The sequence below is a fragment of the Mus caroli genome, unplaced genomic scaffold (genome assembly GCF_978045245.1).
Source record: "Mus caroli unplaced genomic scaffold, Mus_caroli_1 scaffold_11, whole genome shotgun sequence".
NCBI lineage: Eukaryota > Metazoa > Chordata > Mammalia > Rodentia > Muridae > Mus > Mus caroli.
The window spans coordinates 104,785,942-104,808,032 of NW_028227266.1; the positions used below are offsets into that span (position 1 = coordinate 104,785,942).

The 22,091-nt window shown below is 45.1% G+C and overlaps 1 protein-coding gene across 1 annotated transcript in view; it reads right to left on the bottom strand.

Moving 5' to 3' along the window:
• Col6a5 (collagen type VI alpha 5 chain) overlaps positions 1-21,262 on the bottom strand; it is a 98,474-nt gene extending 77,212 nt beyond the window's left edge. The window contains exons 1-7 of the mRNA XM_021172713.2: positions 21,182-21,262; positions 18,247-18,942; positions 12,535-13,167; positions 9,682-10,242; positions 6,756-7,310; positions 3,722-4,297; positions 1,004-1,579 (exon numbers count right to left, since the gene is read on the bottom strand). Of these exons, the coding sequence (XP_021028372.2) occupies positions 1,004-1,579; positions 3,722-4,297; positions 6,756-7,310; positions 9,682-10,242; positions 12,535-13,167; positions 18,247-18,942; positions 21,182-21,248 (3,664 nt within the window). The 5' untranslated portion in view covers positions 21,249-21,262. The remainder of the gene's footprint in view (positions 1-1,003; positions 1,580-3,721; positions 4,298-6,755; positions 7,311-9,681; positions 10,243-12,534; positions 13,168-18,246; positions 18,943-21,181) is intronic.
• Positions 21,263-22,091: the final 829 nt, after the last annotated feature.

Below are 22,091 nucleotides of genomic sequence, written 5' to 3' on the forward strand. Positions count from 1 at the left end.
GCCCCTGAAGAGTGACATCCCTGTAGGATGGAATACCATTCTACAATTTCCTGACCTCACACCCTGCCAAGCTGATTCCTCTACAACATCCAAGAGGCCTTTGCAACCATTTACATTTGTGGATTAAGTAATCTGTAAAGATAACTAAAATCTTTACTATGTTACAATCATGAAGATGTTATTCTTTAAAAGGGAAACAAACCAGGGCTAGACAGATGGCTCAGTAATTAAGATCACGTGTTGCTCTTGCAGAGGACCCAGAATCAGTTTCCAGTGCCCACAGGCTGGCTCACAACCATTTGCAACTCCAGTTCCAGGGGCTCTGACACCCTCTTCTGACTTTTGTGGACCACTGCAGCCACACCCACACAGTAGCTGCGTGCAGACAAGTTCCACAGGATTGGATGCCCTCTTCTAGTCCCTAAGGTCATTGAGATCACTGCATGCATATGGTCCACAGACATACAAGCAGGCAAAACATCCACATACAAAAGCAAAACCATAAAAATAACATTTTTACAAATCTACTCTATACATATTTATAAATATATATATATACATACACATATACACATAAACAGCGCACGCGCACACACACACACACGAGTCTGTTACTAGCTTAACACAATGTTGAAACAGTTAAAGTTTCAATACTGAATATTCATTTTCCTTACATCCTACCAGATGAAAGACACGCTCCTTCATTTCCTTGTACAAGGGACAGAGCTCCGTGTATGAAAGGAGCAGAAACTCTGGCTGTAGTGAGAAGACAGGGATGTCTACAGGACACAGCCAACCCTATCCCCTTGTGCTCTGTACCCAATCCTGCCACTGAGGAAGGTTGACTAATCGCAAGCTTCCAGGGAGAAGCAGCAATCGATGTCTCCTCTCAGCACACAGTGTTCTAAGTGGATTCCACAGGGGCTAGCCCACAGTATACCCTTATGAAACAAAAGCACAGGAAGCCTTGGTTGATAAAACCAAACAACAGCAAGACACTCACTGGCTTTCCCACAGCTCTGGCAAATTTCACGGACCATTCTCTTCTTCACATCCACATTCTTTAGCTTATTAAAGTCTTGGAAGGTAATTATTTTTTCTGAATTGCCTGTGATGGGCAGAAGCTGTTCCTTATAAACATCCCCTATGCCCAAAGCCAGGACACAGATGCCAAGGTCTTTCAGGACCTTTACCGCGTCTGTCACATCATAGCGTGGAGAACTAGATGTTATAACAACCAGAGTCTGAGGGACACCAGCGTTCCTTCTCCCGCCAACGGATGGATCAAACATGTCACTCACATGCTTGAGAGCAAAGTCAATGCGTGGCAACCCCTTGCTCTGGGCCACACTGTGGACCTGAGATTTCCACTGAGTCTTGTTCAGAGAGCTTTCCAACTCAATAATTTCCTGATACCGGCTCCCGTATTGAGCCATCCCGATCTTCATTCTTTGAGACTCAATGTCAAAATTATCAATTAAGTCTGACAAGAAAGTTGTCATGGTAACGAACTCTGAATCAGACACCATGTCAGAGCCATCACAAAGGAAAATCACATCAGCTTCCGGAAGGTTACAAGCTGGAACAGAAAGGAGAAGTATAAATTATTTCCTCATGCATCATTCTAAATTGTTCCATTACTGAGCTACTCAAATTGCTTTGCTAAATACTTAAATTGTTTTGCATTAGCAGGGAATTGAGATAAATTAACAGAGGAGAGACTCAGTGATTGGACTGCAAAGAGAAGGAAAAATATCAGGAAAGGGGAGGATAATAGACGTTTTTCAAAGTGTAATTATATTTGCATGAGGTATTGAGAAAGATACTGCAGGCTATTCAGAAAGGAAGTAGGTAATTTGAACAGATTGAATACTCCCATGAAGAGATATTTTGCAAGCCTGGAAGTCTCTGCAATGTCTGCAGATCAGAAGGGGCGAAGTAGCAATACCACAGTGTATTGTTGAAACTTCTGTTGTTGCTGATGTTGCCAGTTTACATGTGTATTAAATAGTATCATTTCCAAAATTCTTTGGGCATTCACTAACATCATAAATCCCAACCAGCTCATGACACATTCTAACTGTGCATGTATAGAAAGGGGAATTCAGAGTTGGGTAGATTCATAAAAGCACATAAAATAGACTTTTTTCTACTTCTGTTTTCTAATGTCTCAATATTAGACATGTATGAAACAAGTGTGCACTGCTCATAAACACAGGACCATCTCCCTGAAGCTCAGTATGAAATTCTCTAAAACCAAGGGATAACTTTCTCCAACTTCCAGTCAGACTCCCTGGCTCTGAACAGCAGAAGGGCAATCACAGATGGTAACCATTGGTTGCCCAGTGTCACACAATTCCCTGTGAAGCAGAGGGGCAGACACAGAGCCAAGCTGCTCAGACAAGCCTTCAAGAAAGATTAAGCTTCCTGCAGTGACTGGAGGCTCCAGCTGTCAGTTCCTTCAGGTCTGATTTCCATATAGAGATGTCTTGCAAATGACATCTTTCCCAGGGCAGTTCACACTCCCTCCTCACCCCATCCTTGCCATCTTAGCCTGATGCTGGGCAGCCATCCTGGGAAGTGCTTGCACCAGTGCTAAGTTTATAGCCTCACTGGACATGCACCACGGGCTGACTTCTGCCTACCCTGCCTTTCTTTTTATTTCACAAGTGTGATTCCTTAAAATGTGTGTACCCCAAACTCCATCTCAGCATCCACTTCTGAAAGGTATCATAGAAGACAAAGTAGCATGCATATTCCTAGGACAAAACCAGGGTTAGTGATGTGCTGGATTTGGCAGGGACCCAGTAATGAACAAGAGGCTGATGAACCCGCAGTCATTTGATGGGAGCAGATGAGAGAAGCTCACCACAATAAGCTATGCACTAAGTGCTGACACCAAGAGAAAGACAAGTATGCGAGTCTGGGAGCATGGGGCAAACAAAGCTAAACTTGTTAAGTAGACTGGCTACAGGCAAGTGATAAGCTGATCTCAGGGGTTAGAATGAAGTGCACAAAGAGGTGGAGAAATTTCAGAATAGGAAAGAAGACATGAAAAGGGCAGGGGCGGCAGATGAGATGGGATAAGTGCACAACGGTTGGAGAGAGTTAGAAAGCTTCCAAAATGCTGTAGACAGTGGTGTGACGTAGTCCAGTGTGTGTAAGATACATCATAAATTTTTGAGAGTGGCCCGCATGGCAACAGGACAGATGGGTGGAGGGGTGATACACACACTCAGACACACACAGAGAAGAATAGGTATACACATGCATATATCACACACCTAAAAGCTCAGACACCATCATGGAACAGACGGGAGAAAGATTGTAGGAGCCAGAGGTTGAAGAGGACTAGATAATACAGCATCTTGAGGATAGGAGAGTAGCTGTGACTGAGTCTTGCATGAGATCAATAGGTGAACATTCTGTCATGGAAGTGGGAGGGATCACCCATCTCCATCCCAACTGAGGAACTGTTTGCCGTGGGTAGCTTCTGGGGGACGTAGACTCGCTTTTCTTTAAGGGTGTCTCCAACAGCTAGCCCCACATCCACAAGTATCTGGGCAACCCAAAATGGAAAAGAAGACATGAAGCTGGGGGAATGGAGGTGAGAGGTGGGTCTGGGAGGGGTTGGAGGAAGGAGGGGGTGTGAATATGATCAACACACATCATAATCAAGTCTCAAAGAACAAAGTATTAAGCAATAGTTATGACGGCTTACTCTCTTGTGAATTATTACACAGAGTCTCTTGCAGAGGCAGGTAAATGTCTCTCAGTTTGTCAAAGTTGTCTACATGGATAGTGTTTTCTTTCTTCCCTGCCATGGTCTCCAGTTCATCTTGGTTGGCATTTCCTACACCCACTGCAAAGATGGTGATGCCTTTGTCTCTGAGTTCCCGTGCTGCCTCGTCGAGTTTATCTCGGTCGTGTGACACGCCGTCTGTGATGACAATCATCAGCTGCCTCACGTTCTGCTTCAGGCGGCTGCCGTGCTCTTCTGTGAACAGGATGTTGGAATGCTGAAGAGCCTTGGCCGTGTAGGTGTCCCCTCCAGTGTCCCTGGGCCTCCTCAGATGCTCAGCGATGGCCGATCCACTCGAGTAAGTGTTAAGATAGAAGAGGATCTCGGGATGGTTGGAGTATGTGAGCGCTCCAATCTGTACTCGGTCCCTACCAATGTCTGCCTTCTTCACCAAGTGGATGGTGAGATTCATCATGCTTTCTTGCTCACGTGGACCTATGCTGCCTGAGTGGTCCAGCACAAACACGATGTCTAAGAGTTCGATCCTCTTGCAATCTGAAAAAGAAATAAACACCAGGCACTCACAAACTCCAACCTACATACACTGAGTGAACATGGTCAACGTTTGCCATGAGCATTCTAGGTACATGGCGCCCCAACCTCATTGCCCATGTCTCATCTTTCTCATATGTGTATAGCTGTGTGCACGTGGAGGTCAAAAAGCAACCTCGGTTTTCACTCCTCAGAACGCCATCTACCTTGGTTCTGAAACAAGTTCCCTCACTCACTGGTCTAGAACTTGCCAAGTAGGTTAGGCTGGCTGGCCAGCAAGCCCCAAGGCTCTGTCTGTCTCTACCTCCTCAACATTGAAGTTACAGGCACATGTCTGAAAACTCTGGCTTTTTCAATGGAAGCTGGGGATCAAGCTCTGATCTTTATATTTTTGTGGCAATCACTTTGCCAGTTGAGCCCCTGTCTCACTTGGTTCTACAAGGTGGTTGCTGGCATTTTTACAGCTCAGCCAAGGGCAAGTTGCAGAGCAGGATTCTAAGGGCACACGCGCCCTTAACTAAGGGGCTTCATGGCTGATGGCCCTTGTACTGCACTATTCCATTCTGCTGCATCTCTGATCCAAGGGTGCCTCTGCTAATTAGCTTTCAGCATAAAAACAATGTCAGAAGCCAATTCAAGGACAATAATAACGGGAGACACGCTAGGGTTTGCAAAACAAAACACAGCCTGCTGTCTTGGAGAGTTCAGGAACTCATTGTGTAGGCTGGGGATTATATTCCACTCTCTATGGCTCCAGCTGTCTTCTGTAGCCCCAGTACACAAACCTCCCCAGATGTATCATGGAACTCCCCACTTAATGTGTGCTCCATCCTGGCCTCCAGAACTCATACTTAGGAATGAATGGATATGCGGATGGGAGAATGAAAGTGCCCATCTCTGTTTCCCTGGCCCCATGCCCTCTTCCATTTTCAAAGCCAACAGACCACTCTGGTGCTCCTTTAAAGTCTAGACTCTCATGGTAATTTTTTTCCTTTCCTTGATAACCTAGGCAGCTGCCCTCCAAAGTTCACTTCATCCTTGACTTCCTACCAGCCTGTTTTACCTCCAGTCTTTATTTCAGCCAGTGAGGCTTTCAATTATTCAAGTCGGTTGCTATATGAGGCAGTTTTACCTCATGCTCCAGACAGTGCTCTGCCAATGTTAGTATTTATCAAAATGAAGAGTCTAAAGTTGGAGGCTTGGTCCTTTAGTACACCTCTCAATGCTATCAAAACCTGAGAATCACTGCCACACGTAGAGAAAGAAGACTCCCATTAGGTCATTACTGGAAAGTCCCAAGATAACACCCAAAGCCCAGTTTGCAACAAGGTGTTTCATTTGTTAACTTTCTAAAAATTCTGAACACCCAGTTTTGAAGGATGAAACCCAATGGCTGTTTCTATGCTGCCAGGAGAACACGCAACAGACTTCCGATGGTTTCACTTGCTCCCTTAGCTGTTTTCAAAACAGATGAGGGCACATGACAGGCTTTGAAATGTGAGTCTTCAGGCCTCGTGCAGCTCAATAGCAAGCTCTAGTTCAAGAGAGGTTAAATCAGATAGCATCTGGGCTGGGATGCAGTTCAGTGGCCTAGCACTAGTGAGGCAGGAAGCTCAATTCCCAGCACTAAAAAAAAAGGGGGGGGGGTTGGCTCAAACTGAGTATTGCTCAATACTTTTTAAAAAGCACTATAATTTATGAGAGAATTGTGGTAACCTTAAGCCATCAGGGAGAAAGGCACACACTATAATTTCACAAGTGATAGTAAATGAAGAGACAAATGCCTAGCTGCCAGAAGACTACCAATCAATAAAAATGCACACTGTGTATTTAAAATATGAGGGATGTTCTTGGTAGAGCGGAGCTGTTGAGGTTACCATTTAATACAGCTAAAAGGGAGATGCACGGATGCTTCTAATTACTTCCTGCCCTGGATGGATTATAGAGGCATGAAAGCATTCTAATTGACTAAAAGTAGAAGTAAAAATATCTATGGAGACAGAACGAATTAATGGGAGGGGGGCAAGAAGGGAAGAGAAGAGAGGGTATGTGGGTATGGGAGAATATGCTCAATTCTATATTTTTTTTCAAATAAAGAGAGTTTTTTAAACCAAAGAAAAGGGAGCTGGAAGGGTGGCGAACACTGAGTGTTTTTCCAGAAGACTCAGGTTCCGTTTCCAGCACCCACATGGTAGCTCACAACCATCGGTAGCTCCAGTTCCAGGGGATCTGAAACCCTCTTCTGACCTCTGTGGGCACTGAGTGTGTGCGTGTGGTATACAGACATCCATGCAGACTAAGCAGCCATACCCATAAAAATATGGGTATGACTCAAAACTTAAAAACACTGAAGTCTAGGAAGTGGCTGAGACCAGAGTGCAGCCCTCTTAGTGTGAGGTAAGTCAATATCTCACATCCCGGAGGCTTAAAGGGAAGAGGGGGTGGGGGGTGAGGCACTTACCATGCAGAGCACACACTCGAAAGATGAGTTTACTCTCTATGGCCTTCAGATGGTCAAAGTTCTCAACATGGAAAACCAGGCTGCCATCTCCACTGATCTCCTCCAGCTGAGCCCTATTGGCACCATACACACCCACGGAGAAGATGGTCACACTTTTGCTCCTGAGAGCCATGGCTGGGCCCCCCACTTCATCCTGGGCTTTTCCATCTGTGAGGAGGATAAGGAACTTTCTGACCTGGGGGCGGCCCCCCTTGGAAAGGTCAAAGTATTCATTCACGAAGGTTAGTGCACCTCCTGTCAGAGTGTTTCTGTTGATGGGAGACATCCTATCTATGGCCGCATAAATTTCCTCCTGCGTGGAGTATTTATTAAGCTGGAATTCTTCCCTGTTATAGTCACTGAACTGAACAACACCGACTTGGGATCTGTCGGCGCCAATCTGAATCTTCCCCACCAGATTTTTCATGAAAGTTTTCATTGTCTCAAAATTTGTAGGCCCTATGCTTCCAGAACTGTCCACCAAAAACATGATGTCTGCCTTCATGTCTTCACATCCTGTTTGGGAGAAAAAGATCAGAAATCAGTGTGGTTCTTATGTTGGAGGACGCAGTAAGCAATCACAAATTAATTCACTTATGAGGAGAGTGTAGAATTGACCCAGCATGGCTGTTACATCAGACATTTTTACTTGTAACTTTGGTAGAAGAAACCTGACAAGAACCCTGCCTCAGAAACTCACTGAGGACAACCCAAGGAACTTTAAAAAGAAAATGCCAATCCCAAATGCCCATCCTTCATCCATACAATCACCCATTCATTCATTCATTCATTCACCCATTCATCCATCATTCATTCATCATTCACCCATTCACCACTCATTCATTCATAACTCTTAAGTACATAGAAATACCAAGCTTCAAGGTAATTAAATGTTAAAGCTGTAATGGTGATTTTTAAAAGTTAAACAGAGCCAGAGTAACCAATTCTCAACATTTCTGGGACTAATGTTTCATTTAGACACAGTTATGAAACTAATGCAAAAATCGTCATGAAAAACATAAATCTAAGTAATCCTACAGCAACGTTATGTTCTGGGATAATTTTAAATTATTTGATAAATAAGTCAACTCTAGAAATTGTAGTGAAAAGGTTTTGTTTTAGGATATTACATGCTTTAGTACACACATATATTCATTCACCAGGGACTATTCCTTCACACACACACACAGCCCTTATAGAATTTGGGTATACATACATATATACATATATATATGTATGTATACATATATGTGTGTGCATATGTATATATATATGTGTGTGTGCATATGTATATATATATATGTGTGTGTGCATATGTATATATATGTGTGTGTGCATATGTATATATATATATATATATATATATATATATATATGCATGTACAACTTCTATAAGCTTTGGAAAATGAGTGTTACTAGGGCTGGAGAGACAGCTCAGCAGTTTACAACACTTGTCTTTGCAGAGGACCCAGGTTTAACGTGCAGCACCCACAGAGTAGCTAACAGCCATCCATAACTCCAGCCCCAGTGGTTTTGATGCCCTCTTCTGACCTCTGCAAGCATAGCATCTACATGGTACACATATATGCAGACCAAACACTCATACACATAAAACTTTTTTTAAATCTTTAAAATTAAAACAATATGAATATGGCTTTACCAAAACCCCAAGGTAAAGCAAACTGCTAGCAACACTTGTGTGTGCGGCACATATCAAGGCTTAGATACTTTTATATGCATTTAACATTCACGGAAGCTACTCCCTTATTTCTACACGTGATAGGGCCTGCTTCTAGAATGCTAATTAATGTTTTCCCATTTTTTACCTGTTAATCAAGGGTCATCCAGGCAGATGTTTTCCCAGCAGAAGAATGCGTGCCCCAGCCTTCCTTGCAACAAGACATGACCCCTCCCCCTCCCCCCGACTAAATTTGAACCAGTAACCGAGAAACAGCAGCCCAGCCTCTTCTGGGTGCTACCATCAAAACAACTGAGTATGGCAAGCTCCCTTCAGGCCTCGCTGTCCACATTTGGAGGCGAGGAGTACCACTTCAGTTCCACCTAGGGTGGAAGCCCCTGCCTGTCCACTGGACCTGAACTGCCCAGCCTATTGCAGATGAGAAAAACGAGCAATACCATTCTGTAACCTTGGGCTTGAAGAGTTGCTGTTGGAGTACTTTAGTCCAGCACACAGACATACTGTGTCAGCCATCAGCATCGGCTGTGGGGCGTACTGATGTTCTCTGGTCCCTCAGGCCTAGCCTCCTTAGCATTCTAAGCACCACTCACTAGTTAGGATTCATTTCCTTGTCCATGCCTGGATACCTGAACTACAAACACCGTACCAGCCTCCTCACATCAGCCTAGAACCTTCTTCTCTGAAGAAGAATCTATGGTGTCCTCTATGTTGTGCCCCCCAAAGCTCTTCTCTTTTCCTGTAGTCAACCCAGGAGACACTGGGAACCCTTCCTTCTCATCTTCTTGTTCTTAGACCCCCAACTGTATATGACAACTGTGTTATGTTCACCAGCAGGGGAAAGAGGAAGATGAATCCCAGGACATGGGATTCTGCCCACAGTACTACACATTTGCTTCTTTGCTTTTCTTTCCAGTGGTTCAGGAAAAAAAAAATCACCTATATTTTGCATCCTTGTCCTTTCTTTCCAGTGAAAACCTCAGCCACCTACTATAATACCCAACTTTGGTTCTGTTGTTGTTGTTGGGTGTGTTTGCTTGCTTGCCTGCTTGCTTGCTTGCTTGCTTTGCAGGGCTGAGGCTCAAACCTTGGGCATATCCACTCCAAGCAAGTGTCCTACCACTGAGCTCCACTCCCATCCTCGCCTGACTTTTCTGCATCCCTTTCTGGGTTTCACTTTGTTTCTCTTACCTTTCTCAGAGCAGATGCGGTGAACGATTTCATTTTTTATGTTCTTCAGAGAATCGAAGTTCTGTCCGAAGTTAACCCTTTCGTCCTTCCCAGCGATCTGCCGTAGCTGTGTCTTGTTTGCCTCACCAATCCCGATGGCGTGGATGGTGATCTGCTCAGCCCGCAGTCTGTTGGCAGGTTCTAGAACGCTGTCGTTTGACTTCCCATCAGTCAGCACGATGAGGTAACAGGGGACTCTGTCGGTCCTCTCTGACTTTCCCTTCTTTATGAGAGGCAATATGAAATCCAGGGCTTTCCCAGTGAATGTAAGACCTCTGAGTTGCTTAATGTTAAAAACAGCCTTTTTCAAGTCAATGCCATCCGTGTAGCGAGAGACAGGAAATTCCACTTCATTCTTATGTGAATACTGCACAACTCCAACCCGGACTTTGTTGGGGCCGATAGGAAACATGTCTATCACAGATGACATAAATATCTGGATTTGCTCAAACTCTTTCTTACGGATGCTGGACGACCCATCAATGAGAAAATAGATGTCAGCCTCCTTTGTATCCACACAGCCTAAAAAGAAAACAAATGTGAGAGTGTGGGCAGTGAGCACTCTGTTAGTCACAGAGCATCTCGAGGGAACTTTGTCCCAGGCTTTGTAAGGGAACATGAGGCTGTAGAGAATCTAAAGAACAGGGCCTCAGAAGCAGGCAGTGATGATGCACGCCTTTAATCCCAGCACTCAAGAAGCAGAGACAGGCAGATCTCCCAGTTCAAGGCCAGCCTGGTTTACAGAACAAGTTCCAGAACAGCCAGGGCTACACAAAAAAGCCTGCCTCAAAAAAACAAAGCAAGCAAACAAACAAAAAAAACAAAAAACCCAAACAAACAAAAATAAGCCTCTGTGTTGGTATGGTGCCTGGATCTTTCTGTCCATTTTAACCTTTGAAATGTACCACCATCTTGGGAAAACACGGAAACACAGCAAGGCATAGTGATTTATCTAAGATCACACAGCCAGTAAACAAAGAGCACATTTTCAAACTGTAAGTTTCCCCATGCCATTATCTCCTTATGTAAATGAGCCAATCTTCTAAACACAGAGCAACTTGGCCATTTTAGAATTCTTGTTGTTGGCAGCTTTGGGGTAATTAGTGATTCCTGACACTGCTGTAGACTTTGAGCCACCATTCCTTAAGAAATAAATAAGTCCAACCCAGAGAATTACAACTATGGAGATCAATACACAAAGCTTTGGGGCCAAGATCACGGTCCTCTGCCAAGCACAGGTTGATCTGGGCTTGCAAACCTTGAGATAGAGCAAAGCGAACTGATACATAATAAAGAGCGGAGGGCTCGCCAGAGTAAGGCAGCAGTGGCCAGTGATGCTAAAGAGAGCATGTGGGGCGAGCGCAGCAGATCCCAAGGCTTCCCTGCCCTCTGCCCTCTCACCAGACACTGGACAACACTCGTCATCCGTCACTGATGCTCCTACTCCACCAACTTAGAGCCCAGCCAGGAACTCCCTTGCTGCCCGAGTGTGAGCAACTACATTAAGGGGTGAGGAGGTCACACATTTCTGCAATCCTAGTGCTGGAGAGGTAGAGTCAGGAAGATCCCTGGGGTGTGTTGGCCAGCCAGTCTAGATGAACCTGGGGGCTCCAGGTTCAGTGAGAAACCCAACCCCAAAATGTAAGGTGGAAACCAATTGAAGAAGACACGGCAGTGACCTCTGGTCGCTACATGCAGGCACACATAAGTATGTACACACACAGGAACACATGTAACTGTACAAAAAAAACCCACCCGTTATACTAAGGAGACTTTAAAATTAAATAAAAGTTAGAGTCAGCAAAATTGTTCAGTAAGTAATATAATAGCCATGCAAGCCCAACACCCTGAGTCCAATCCTCAGAATCCATAGTAGAAAACAAGAAGTAACTCAAACACTGTCCTCTCAATTCCACAGAGTGCCAGGCCACATGTGTGCTTGTACCTCAAATGCCTCCTACCCACACGATAAATACATTCTTAATTAAATAAAATCAAAAGTCATCTCATTTATAACTCACTGGCTGGTGGTAACTAACCCTCGAACGGCAGCTACAGAACATGTCCACCAGTTGGTTAGGCAGAGATGAAATCTGTTCCCTGACATAAGGCCTCACAGTTCAGTTAATCAGAGGTAGAGCTACCAATGTGTAGATTTGGCTTTTAAAATAGAGACGTTTGTTGTCAACTGGGTGGCACTAGACCTGTCAGTCACAAAACTGACTTTCTGATAGGATGCCACACCCCAACAGTCATTTTATTACAATTTAGTTTCTATCTTATCGTGTCTAGGAATAGAAAATGCTCTGGTCAGAGGACATGAATGGCCAGGCTCCTGGACACTGACATTTCTTGCCGTTACAGTATCTGGATAACGTAAATGTCCTTGGTTTATTAATGCTCTAAGAAACAGAGACAGAGCGACAAGCAAAGAGACATCATTAAAAAACAAGCCAAGTCCAGTGTTATCTGAAGGTGGGATTATAGATTATTTTTTTTCTTCTCTGTGTTTATCTACACTATAAAAAATGTTTTATGTATAATGTGTATGGCTTTATTACATCTTACTGAAGCACAATTGGTACATTATAAAATCGATCAATTGTTTAAGTATGTTGTTTAATGGATCTTGGCATATTTATAGCTATGCAACCATTATCCAGATTTCGTTTTTGTTGTTGTTGTTGTTGTTTTTTAATGTTCTCACAACCCTTAAAAGTCCCCTGACTGAGTTTTGCTCAATGCCCATTCCTGCCCCAACCCCAGACAACCATTCCCATTAGCTACGTAATAACAAGCGTCTTCTAGACATACCGGTTTTATCCAGCTCCATTTGTTCAGCACGGGTAGAAACTTGGTTCCAGATTTCATTGCGGATCTTCTTCAGGAAGTTCCCACTGTATGATTCCAAGTGACTGTAGGAGCTGTGTGTAGAAATGCTCTGCCTGGAAGGGTATGACACTATGTCTTCTAACTGCGTGTTGTTGGCCCCTTCGATGCCCATTGCAAACATAGTTACACCCTCCAAGCGCAGATCCAGTGCAGCCTCCCGTACCACATCATCTGATGCTCTGTGGGTGACCAGCACAGCAATCTGGGGGACCCCCTGGGCCTTCCTGCTGCCACTGGACTCTGAGAAGCCTTCTTTCCTCATCTGCTCAATGGCGGCCCCAACGTTAGATGCCCCAGTCTGGAGAGAAAGCTTCTGGATTTGCTGCTGGAATTCAGACTGGTTGGCACTTGACCTCAGGGACGAAATAGTCTGAGCCCTGTCGCTGAAGCTCATCAGCCCAAGCCGCATGCAGTTGTCCTTCACATCCACAGAGCTGGTGACATTCTCCAGGAAGTTCTGCAGGTCCCTCAGATTCTGTGTGGTCCCCACTGACTCGTCCACCAAGAATATAAGGTCGGCAAGGGAGTCTTTCTGGCAAGAGGTGGGAAAGGGAACTGTGGAAACAGAAAAGTTGTGAGGTTAGGAGAGACCACTGGCCCGGGATGAGAGGACTTCCAGGATGGTTGAGATGCTAATGCAAATGGACAGGGTTACCACAGACCCAGTCTGAATTGCTTCCCCTTATTAAACACAACAGGAGAATTCTGAATAAGACTGGCAAGGTCCTTGAGTTCAGAGGTTTTGTGTGTACACTTTCTTCTATACTTAGCCAGTTTCCTGCCACATGCTTATAGCCAGCACTGCTGCAGCCATCTTTGTGACCACCTCTACAGTAACCCTCGTCCACACCCAACTCTCATCAGCAAGGCAACCATCATGGCTGCCACCACCTTCATCACTTTCTCATGCTGACATGCAGGGATGGGTTGGCAGACATATTTCTGACCTGAACAAACTCACACTCGGTGGCCAGATTACTTTCTTTCAAGAGGTGACAACTGCTACAAAGACAGCAAAGCAGGTGGCTTGATTGGCTCTACTGGATGTGTGGTTGAGGAAGAGACTCTCACCCATGCAAGTTGTGAAGTCGGGACAGGCCTTTCTGAAAGGGTCCCATTTGGATGAAATGTGTAGGATTCGATCATAGGGAATTTGGAAGAAAGAAATTTTAGGAGAGAGAATAGCAAAAGGCAGAGACAAGCAAGACATACATAGTGGCTAGAGCCAATGGATGAAGGGAAGCCATGGTGATGAACTCAGAGGGAGATCTCAGATCTCCCAGATCTCCTAGGAGTCACATGACCTGTTTTAAATGTCTTAATGTTGGGTGGTGAACTGTGTACAGACAGCCTGGTCCCCGTTGAGCACAGGCCAAACTCCTACCTTCATGCCTCCTGGGCCCCTGGCTCCTGTTGAATCTACAGCCTCCCACAGCCCCCTGCAGAGAGGTGTGAGGCCATCAGTCTTGTAGGCGATGCCCTAAGTTCCTGGTATTGTCTGGACTCCACCCCCACAGTTACCTAGCAACAGCCAAGTAGCCCCAGCCCACTATAAAAGAAGCTGCTTGTCCCTTCCTCCCTCTCTTGCCTCTCTTATTCTCTTGCTCTTACTCTTGCTCCCTTCCCCCACCCCTCCCCCTCTCTCCACATGGTTATGGCCGGCCTCTCCTTCCCCACTCTCTCCCTCTCTCTGCCTTTCTTCAATAAATGCTTTAAAACCAAGAACTGCCTCTTCTCATCGGGATCCGCAGTGCTGGAGCAATGGAGTAGGTCTCCCTCTATAGAGCCATGTGTGTGTCTAACCTCCCACTGGGAAGCCTCCCTGCACTCCAGCTGCCAGCAGCATGCCAACCCACCCTCCAAACCAGCCACCTGAGCTAGCCAGACTCTCCTCTCTGCCCTTTTCCCTTTGGTTCCCAGGCCAGAGTCCACCCAAGGGTCCCCACTCTGTTCTCAGCTCTTCCTCAACATACATCAGCATCTGGGATGTCCAAGAGTGAGAACCTGTCATCCCTGACCTCCATGTGGCCCAGGAACACCAGAACGGGCTCTTCCAAGGTACCCAGCAGTGTCTGTGGTGCCTGAAAGTCAAAGCCAGACTCAGGCAGTTCTGTGAGGACCCCAGGCTGTGTGCGCCTTCCTTACCACCCCCAGAGTGGGGTCCTGAGGCTTCTCACAGCCCAATGCCCGCCCAGTGGCAACCTGGAGTCTGCCTTGCCCAGTGGCCCTAGTCCCGAGCAGACTCGGGATCCCATTTTTGTCCCACATCTTAAGTATCGCTCTAGGTGCTGAAGGAAATTAGGAACTTAAGGTTACAATAATACCTCTTCTAGGCCAGGCAAGGGGCAGGACAACAGCAATGAGATGGAGCAACAAGATCAGTTCTGATGAATGACTAGAGGCAGCAGAAAGCTTAATGACTGGACACAAACACAGACACAGAGGGAAACTCTTGGGCTTAGGGCTTGCACATCTGCATGAATGGGGTCATTGTGTCCTTCTGAGACAGTAGGAAGAGGGAGTTACAGTAGGACTTGAGAGTTCCACCTCAGACATGTTAGCATCCACTTAGCATTGAACATCCCAGAGTAGATGTCACACAGGCATCTGTTTGCAAGAATCTGGAGTCTCAGGCCAAGTACACCACATTCACAGCAAATACCTACTCCAAACACAAGTGGATGAATTGCATCTGTGGGAAGTGGGGTCAAGACACAAGCTTAGTCTTGCCAAACGCTACCATTGCCAAGCGACCCCAGAAGATGGAAAAACATGTCTTACTTATCTCTGCCCCTCTAGTGTGGGGCTCCTGGTGAGAACAGGAGTATTTGTAGAGAGTTAATTAAAACTAATTCAAATGAACTGTCCTCAGAATCCCACACTACTGAGTAAACTAAGTCCCAGCATGACCTACCCAATTCAGCATTTATTTGCCAACAGCCGTTAGTATCAATAGCAATAAATAAACATCACACAAGCCCCTTCACCCTTGTTAGTAGATATACACAATTCCCCTCACTTTACAAGGAAGGGAACAGAAGTCCACAGGTTAAGAACACTACCCAAATGCGGGAGAGCTAGCAGGCTATCCAACTCAGCTGCCACCCGGGCCAGATCCAGGGCTTTGAGTTAACCCACCCTAACATCTATCTCATCTATGAACTGCTGGAGCACGTGAAGGGGCGGATCCTACAGCTCCAAAACTGCACCTTTCATGATGAGATATTTTCTATGCTTTGTTTTGTTTAATTTGTTTTTTATTTTTTGATTTTTGTTTTTTGTTTGTTTTGCTTTTTTTGTTTTCTTTGGGGGAAAATTGCAAGGGAGAGAAGAGGATGTGAAGGAATAGGGAGATACAGAGGACTGGAGTGCATGATATGAGTCTCACAAAGAATCAACAAAAAGTTTAAAAGGGGGAGGAAGGAGAATAGAAGGGGGAAGAGGAGAATGAGGAAGAAGAGGAGAAGAAGAGGAGAAAGAAGAGGAGAAGGAAGAAGAGGAGGAGAAAGAGAAAGAAGAGGAGGAGGAAGAGAAACAAGAGGAGGAAGAAGAGAGGGGAGGAAGATGAGGAAGAGGAAGAAGAGGAAGGAGAGGAGGAAGAGGGGGGAGAGGAGGAGGAAGGAGAGGAGGAGGAAGAGGAGGAGAAAGAAGAGGAGGGGGAGGAGGAGGAGGATAAAACAAAAACTACCCACAGTCCTAAGCATCTAGGCCATAATTTAAAATCACTGTTAACACAGCCTTGCCTTGACTTCCAGAAGGCAAGGACCATTCCATCCTGTCTTATACTACAAGGAGTAGAAATATGATCAATACATGGGACCCTCTAAGAAAGAGTCAGAGCTCCACTGTTCCAAAGAGACCAGACTAAGAGATACCCGAAGAGTCAGAGAGCAGCCAGGGAAGTCTGCCAAGCTGGGGGTTGTGCTGCTGTACTTCAGAGGCATGGCCAGGCTTCTCACCAGAGCAGCATTCTTACTGCACACACACCTAGAGCTGTGACTGGCCCATTTGCCTCATCACCAGGACGGCGTGTGCAACCTCCTGTTTTGTTTTCCCTGTTTCTTACTGGTGCTTTCTAGGCCCATGTCCCCAGTGACTGGTGTTCTGCTTTGAAGACATCATAGAAAACTCACCTAAGACATAAGTACAGCATCCTTCAATAAGAAGGTATGAGCAAATGGAGCAATAGCATTCCTATTTTGGGCCAACGGAGTCAAGAATCAAAGTAAATGAAGAGAAGGCACTGTGTGTCTCTACATGAAATCCAGGGTTTCCCGGAGCAGAAGGGAAGGCAGTCCAGGCAGCTGGACGGAAGCTGGAAGGTAACAGAGATGGCTTCTGGAATGGAAATCAGAACTTACCTAACTAAGGACATGCTGCAGGGGCTGGGGACATACGCCCTAAAAGGACATACTTTGATAGCTGGGGTAAAGGCTGATCCTGAGTAGCTCTGAATACATAAACATCAGCATGGATGAAGGGGTCCCCAGAGATGTCCTTGGGGGTCCTCAGGAAAGGAAATGGGAAATTTTTCACATAGGCAAGGTAACAGCTGAGGTCTTGAATTATGTACATGAGGGAGATACTGAACCAATTCGATTTGAGATGTCCCCAATTGCTCTCATTTTTATCCCATAAGCCTTTGATAAATATTACTAGTATTTCTTCCGTTTAAACTCTGCTGGGAGACACTGTTACTTAATAGCAGTAGTTCAGAGTCTCACTAAAAAGCACTACTAATGCATTGCAAAAAATATATCCTAATATTAAATATATGGAAATGTGAAATATTTAGCTATAAATGTAAAAGCTATCACCATAGGATGACGGACCACATAGCTGGAACGGTAACAAGTGCCCTCTGTCTGGAGCAGGTACTGGATGGTACTCATTAGACACGAGCTTAGAAGAAATGGTGCAGGAGGGACTATGCTACAAGCCCAAGATTGCAGCCTACCATACTGCTGACCAGACAAGTCACCCCTATATTGCCTGTGTGACAAAGCTTGAACATGTGCAGACAAGCCTCTCGTCCCACAGTCCCCATTCTCACCAGGAGCTGTGATATGCTAGCTGATTGTCACTTATTGAATTACCGCCCATAAGCTTCACATCACCAGGACTATGAAGAAAAAGGAGCCGTCTAGATGGGTTTCAGAAATCTATGATAGCCTGATGTTCATTTACTCATAACGAGAAACAAGACACCAGCTCACTCTCTAGGTTCAAGGAAGACAGAGAAAAACACGAGCTGCCAACTCTGCCCCTATGGCACTGCCCACTCATGGTACAGGACAGGGACAAAGAGAGATGGAAAATCATGGGAAAGGTTGTTGTCATAAGATGTGCCCAAGGAATACTGGGACCCAAAATGAAAGCCTCCAAAGAGAGGAGTAATATGGGTTTGAGATTTAAATGATGGCTCTTTTCTGCCAAAAGGAGGCAAAGGAAGGCAACAGGATTGATGTCAGAGAAATGGCGCAGGCAGAGGCAAAGAAAAGGCTGGTGTGTGGAAATCCCACAACAGCTCAATACAGCTGGTGTCCTGAGACAACACAGATTGGAGCTGCCATAGTTAAGGGTGGATAGATACGGAGCCCATGGGGATTGGGTGCCTCCTCAAGGTCTTCCTACCTGTCTTATCAATGTGGTTGGCAGCTGTGGTTAGAGCTGCAGGTGTGGTTGGGGCTGCAGGTGTGGTTGGGGCTGCAGGTGTGGTTGGGACTACAGCTGTGATTAGGTCCACAGTTGTCCCTTCCCTGTACTGAGTCACATCCTTGATGATCCGTGTCATGTTTGGGGCAAACACGCCGAGGTCTCTGGCAGTCCTGAGATTGAAATGGAACTGAGAGGTGGCCATTGCCTTCAGGTTTTCCTCAGAAGCCTTCTGCACCCCCACAGAGATGATTTTCACCCCATCTTCCCGCAGGGCCTTCGAAGCCTCTTCCACATCATCCTCAGACTCTGCTGAAGCCAGCACCACCAGGATTGGGGGGAACTGTTTCTTATCTCTTGCACTTCTGGGAGCAGAGAAATAGGTCCTGTGAGCCTCCTGCAGGGCGTTCCCTATCTTCAGGGAGCCACCGATGAACCCGAAGTTCTTCTTCAGGTGGTTCAGCATGGGGTTCCTGTTCTTGAAAGTGCCCAGCTGGAACTCATTGTGGAGAGCATCGCTGTACTGGGCCAGGGCCACGCGGTACTTGTTGGCCTCTATGGGGAGGCTGCTGATCATCTTGTTGAGAAAAGTTCTCACAAATGGGAAGGACTTAATTCCCAGGTAATCGGAGCTGTCCACCAGAAACACCACATCTGCGTACTCGGGGCCTGGCCCTGCACAATAAGAAGACAGCAAGCAAACATTCGATCTATCTCCACCATCACAGTTTAAACCTCAGTCGTCACTTAAGACTATGTCCTTGTGTCAAAGCTTTATCATAATTCCAAAGACTGTTTTCGCTGGAAGTTCAAACAGAAGAAACTTCTTCTGCCTGACACGTCAAGAGTTCATTAGTAAAGTTACCCAACAGACCATTCATCCTCCAATCTATCTCTGAAGGTAATTAACTTTCTTTTCATTTCTGGAGCCCCAAACTATGATACTGTACTACAAAATTAATGAGACAGTAGCCCTCCAGAAGGTCACAATGTGGTTTGAGGATTAATACCTATTTTTGGATACCGCAGAGAATAAGCAGTTGTCTTGGGCCGGAGAACTTCAGAGGACATGAAGAGAGACTTTATGTGTATGGACTCTTTGGGGACCATGAACTAGGAGGATCGGGATCAGACGTGGGCATGAAGCAAAGAGAGGTCACCAATGCATCACCAGGTCTGGTCTGAAAGTGGCTGAACCATCCATTGCCACAGCTACGCCATGCAGAGGCAAAGGGATCAGCTTCGAAACTCCCCTATGGGCCCACCATTGACGCAGACCATCCCCCACATTTGGATAGAAGGAAAAATTACAGGTATGTCTTCTTTGGTAAAGGTGATCTGGGAAAGCCAAAGGCTGTAGTGCAGCTTCCTCCTTTGGTGTTGTTGGGGTTCACAAAGGTTGGGGTCCTGAACCATTACAGATTGAGGATGTTCAGACTGGGGCTACTCAGCGTGTATATTTCATATTGTAAATGGGAAAAGGGAAAAGGGCAGTGATTTAGTCACAGAAACACTTAGATTATGTTTTTCCATGTGGGGTTAGTTGTCTTCCACCAACTAAAGGGGAAGCATATATATATATATATTTATCATAGATCATATACCATATATTACATATTATATATTGCACATTATATATATATAATATATATTATATATATATACATATAAGAAAGCATATATTAGTAAAAGAGATGGATGGACAGATTGAGTCTTTATATACGCACCTAACAAAATCAAACTACTACCCTGTGCTATGATAGCCTCGTAATGACTGATGCCTGGTTGGCTGTCTGCTTTTATGTTGCTATCACACAAGCCAGGATGAATTGAGAACAGGGAATCTCAATTGAGAAAACACCTCCACCAGACTGGCCCATGAGCAACACTGCAATACATTCTCTCAATTGATGATTGATGTGGGAGGGCCCAGCTTACTGAAGGCAACAAATGTCACCCGCAAGCTGGCAGTCCTGGGTGCTATAAGAAAGCAGGTTGGGCAGGCCATGGGAAAGCCCTAAGCAGCTCTACTCCATGTCCTCTACATCAGCGCCTGTGTCTAGGTTCCCGCTCTGCATCTCTTCCCTGATTTCCCTCAGTGGCACACTGTGCTGTGGAATTGTAAATGCAAATAAACCTTTTCTCTCCAAGATGATGTTGGCCAATGGGGTTTTACCGCAGGACTAGAAACCCTAGTGAAGACACCTGAAACTATAGGAAAATGTCGGAATAGTGAATTAAAATTTTACTTCTGAAATAGTTTAGTATGCTGAGTTCTGCAAGCTTGGTGGAGCCCTTCCTCGTAGGAAAGCAAACACCTACTGGAAACTGCAGTAAGAGACAATTACCACAGCCATCTGCTCACTCCACACACCCAGCTTGCAAAGGAAGGAATGCTTTAACCTCTACCTACAGTGTTTGTTCTGGCGATCTCGTATTTAACTGTGGTGAAAAGTCCCCTGGGTGGAAACGGGATGCAAAAACACCCTTGGATGCTCATCTCCAAAGCTGAATTCTGCTCGCTTCTAAGTGCCTGCTCAGTTGTCTGCTGATTAGCATTTCTGCAACATTTCTAAAGATAAGGCTGAAACTATTCTATTCACAAATAGGCTTAGTGTATTCCCAGAGATGAGATACTAAGAGTTATGCAAATCAATGAATAAAGATTTTCTAGCCAGGGCTATATGATTTTTTTTTACCCAAAGCTTTCCCTACCTTTAAGGGATGAAGTCATTTTATCTCCTAAGGCTGCTGTTGTTATTATTCTTATCATCATTATTATTATTATTATTATTATTAAGTGATATATACTTTGATCTGTTAGTAAATAAAGTATTCCTTTATATTAAAGTTTGATAAAGCATAAAAATGTTCATTTTTCCCAAATAAAAATGAACAAAAACTATACTGGTACCTGGGCTCTGGTCTGCCAGGGTTTCAGTCCAGAGGATTAGGACAAACGCAATTAGCCGGAGCTTCATTCTCTTAACGGGGTTTCTTATTTTTATTCTGAAAAGAAAAATGCAATATGAATTATACAGAATAGTATACTGAAAAAGAAGTATTTTTAAAAAAAAAGAAAGAAAAGAGAAGTAGGCATCCAGCAAGTGCGTGGAAAACAGATGTTGATGTGAGTTGAGCCCTGAATGTGGCTGGGTATGGTAGCAATCCCTGTGACCAGGGCTGGGCATGGTGGCAATCCCTGTGACCAGGGCTGGGCATGGTGGCAATCCCTGTGACCAGGGCTGGGCATGGTAGCAATCCCTGCAACCAGGGCTGGGCATGGTGGCCATGCCTGCGACCAGGGCTGGGTATGGTGGTCATGCCTGCGATCCCATAATTTAGGAGTGGAAGGCAGCGGAATTCAGTGTTCACCTTCATTCTCAGCTACAGTGTGACTCCAAGCCAGCCTCAGCTGCACGAGACCTCCATTCTAGTTAGTTCAAATGGAATCTCATTGTGGTGTTGATTTGCATTCTCTTATGAAAACTTATCATATCTTTTCCCATATATGTTGGGCGCTTATAGATCTTCCTTGTAGAAACATTTATATCATGCCTACTTTTAGGCAGGCTTTTGTTGCCATGTAGCAGAAATTGCTTACACATCCTGATACCAGACGCTTAGCAGACAAATGACTTGCAAAGAGACTCCTCCCACCCTGTGTATTATATTTCACCTTAAGATGTACTTTAAAATAATAATGGTAATAAAAATATATTTTTTGAGACAGGGTTTCTCTATGTTACAAACAACTTGGGCTGTTCTGGAACTCACTTTGTAGACCAGGCTGGCCTGAAATTCACAGAGATCCACTTCTGCCT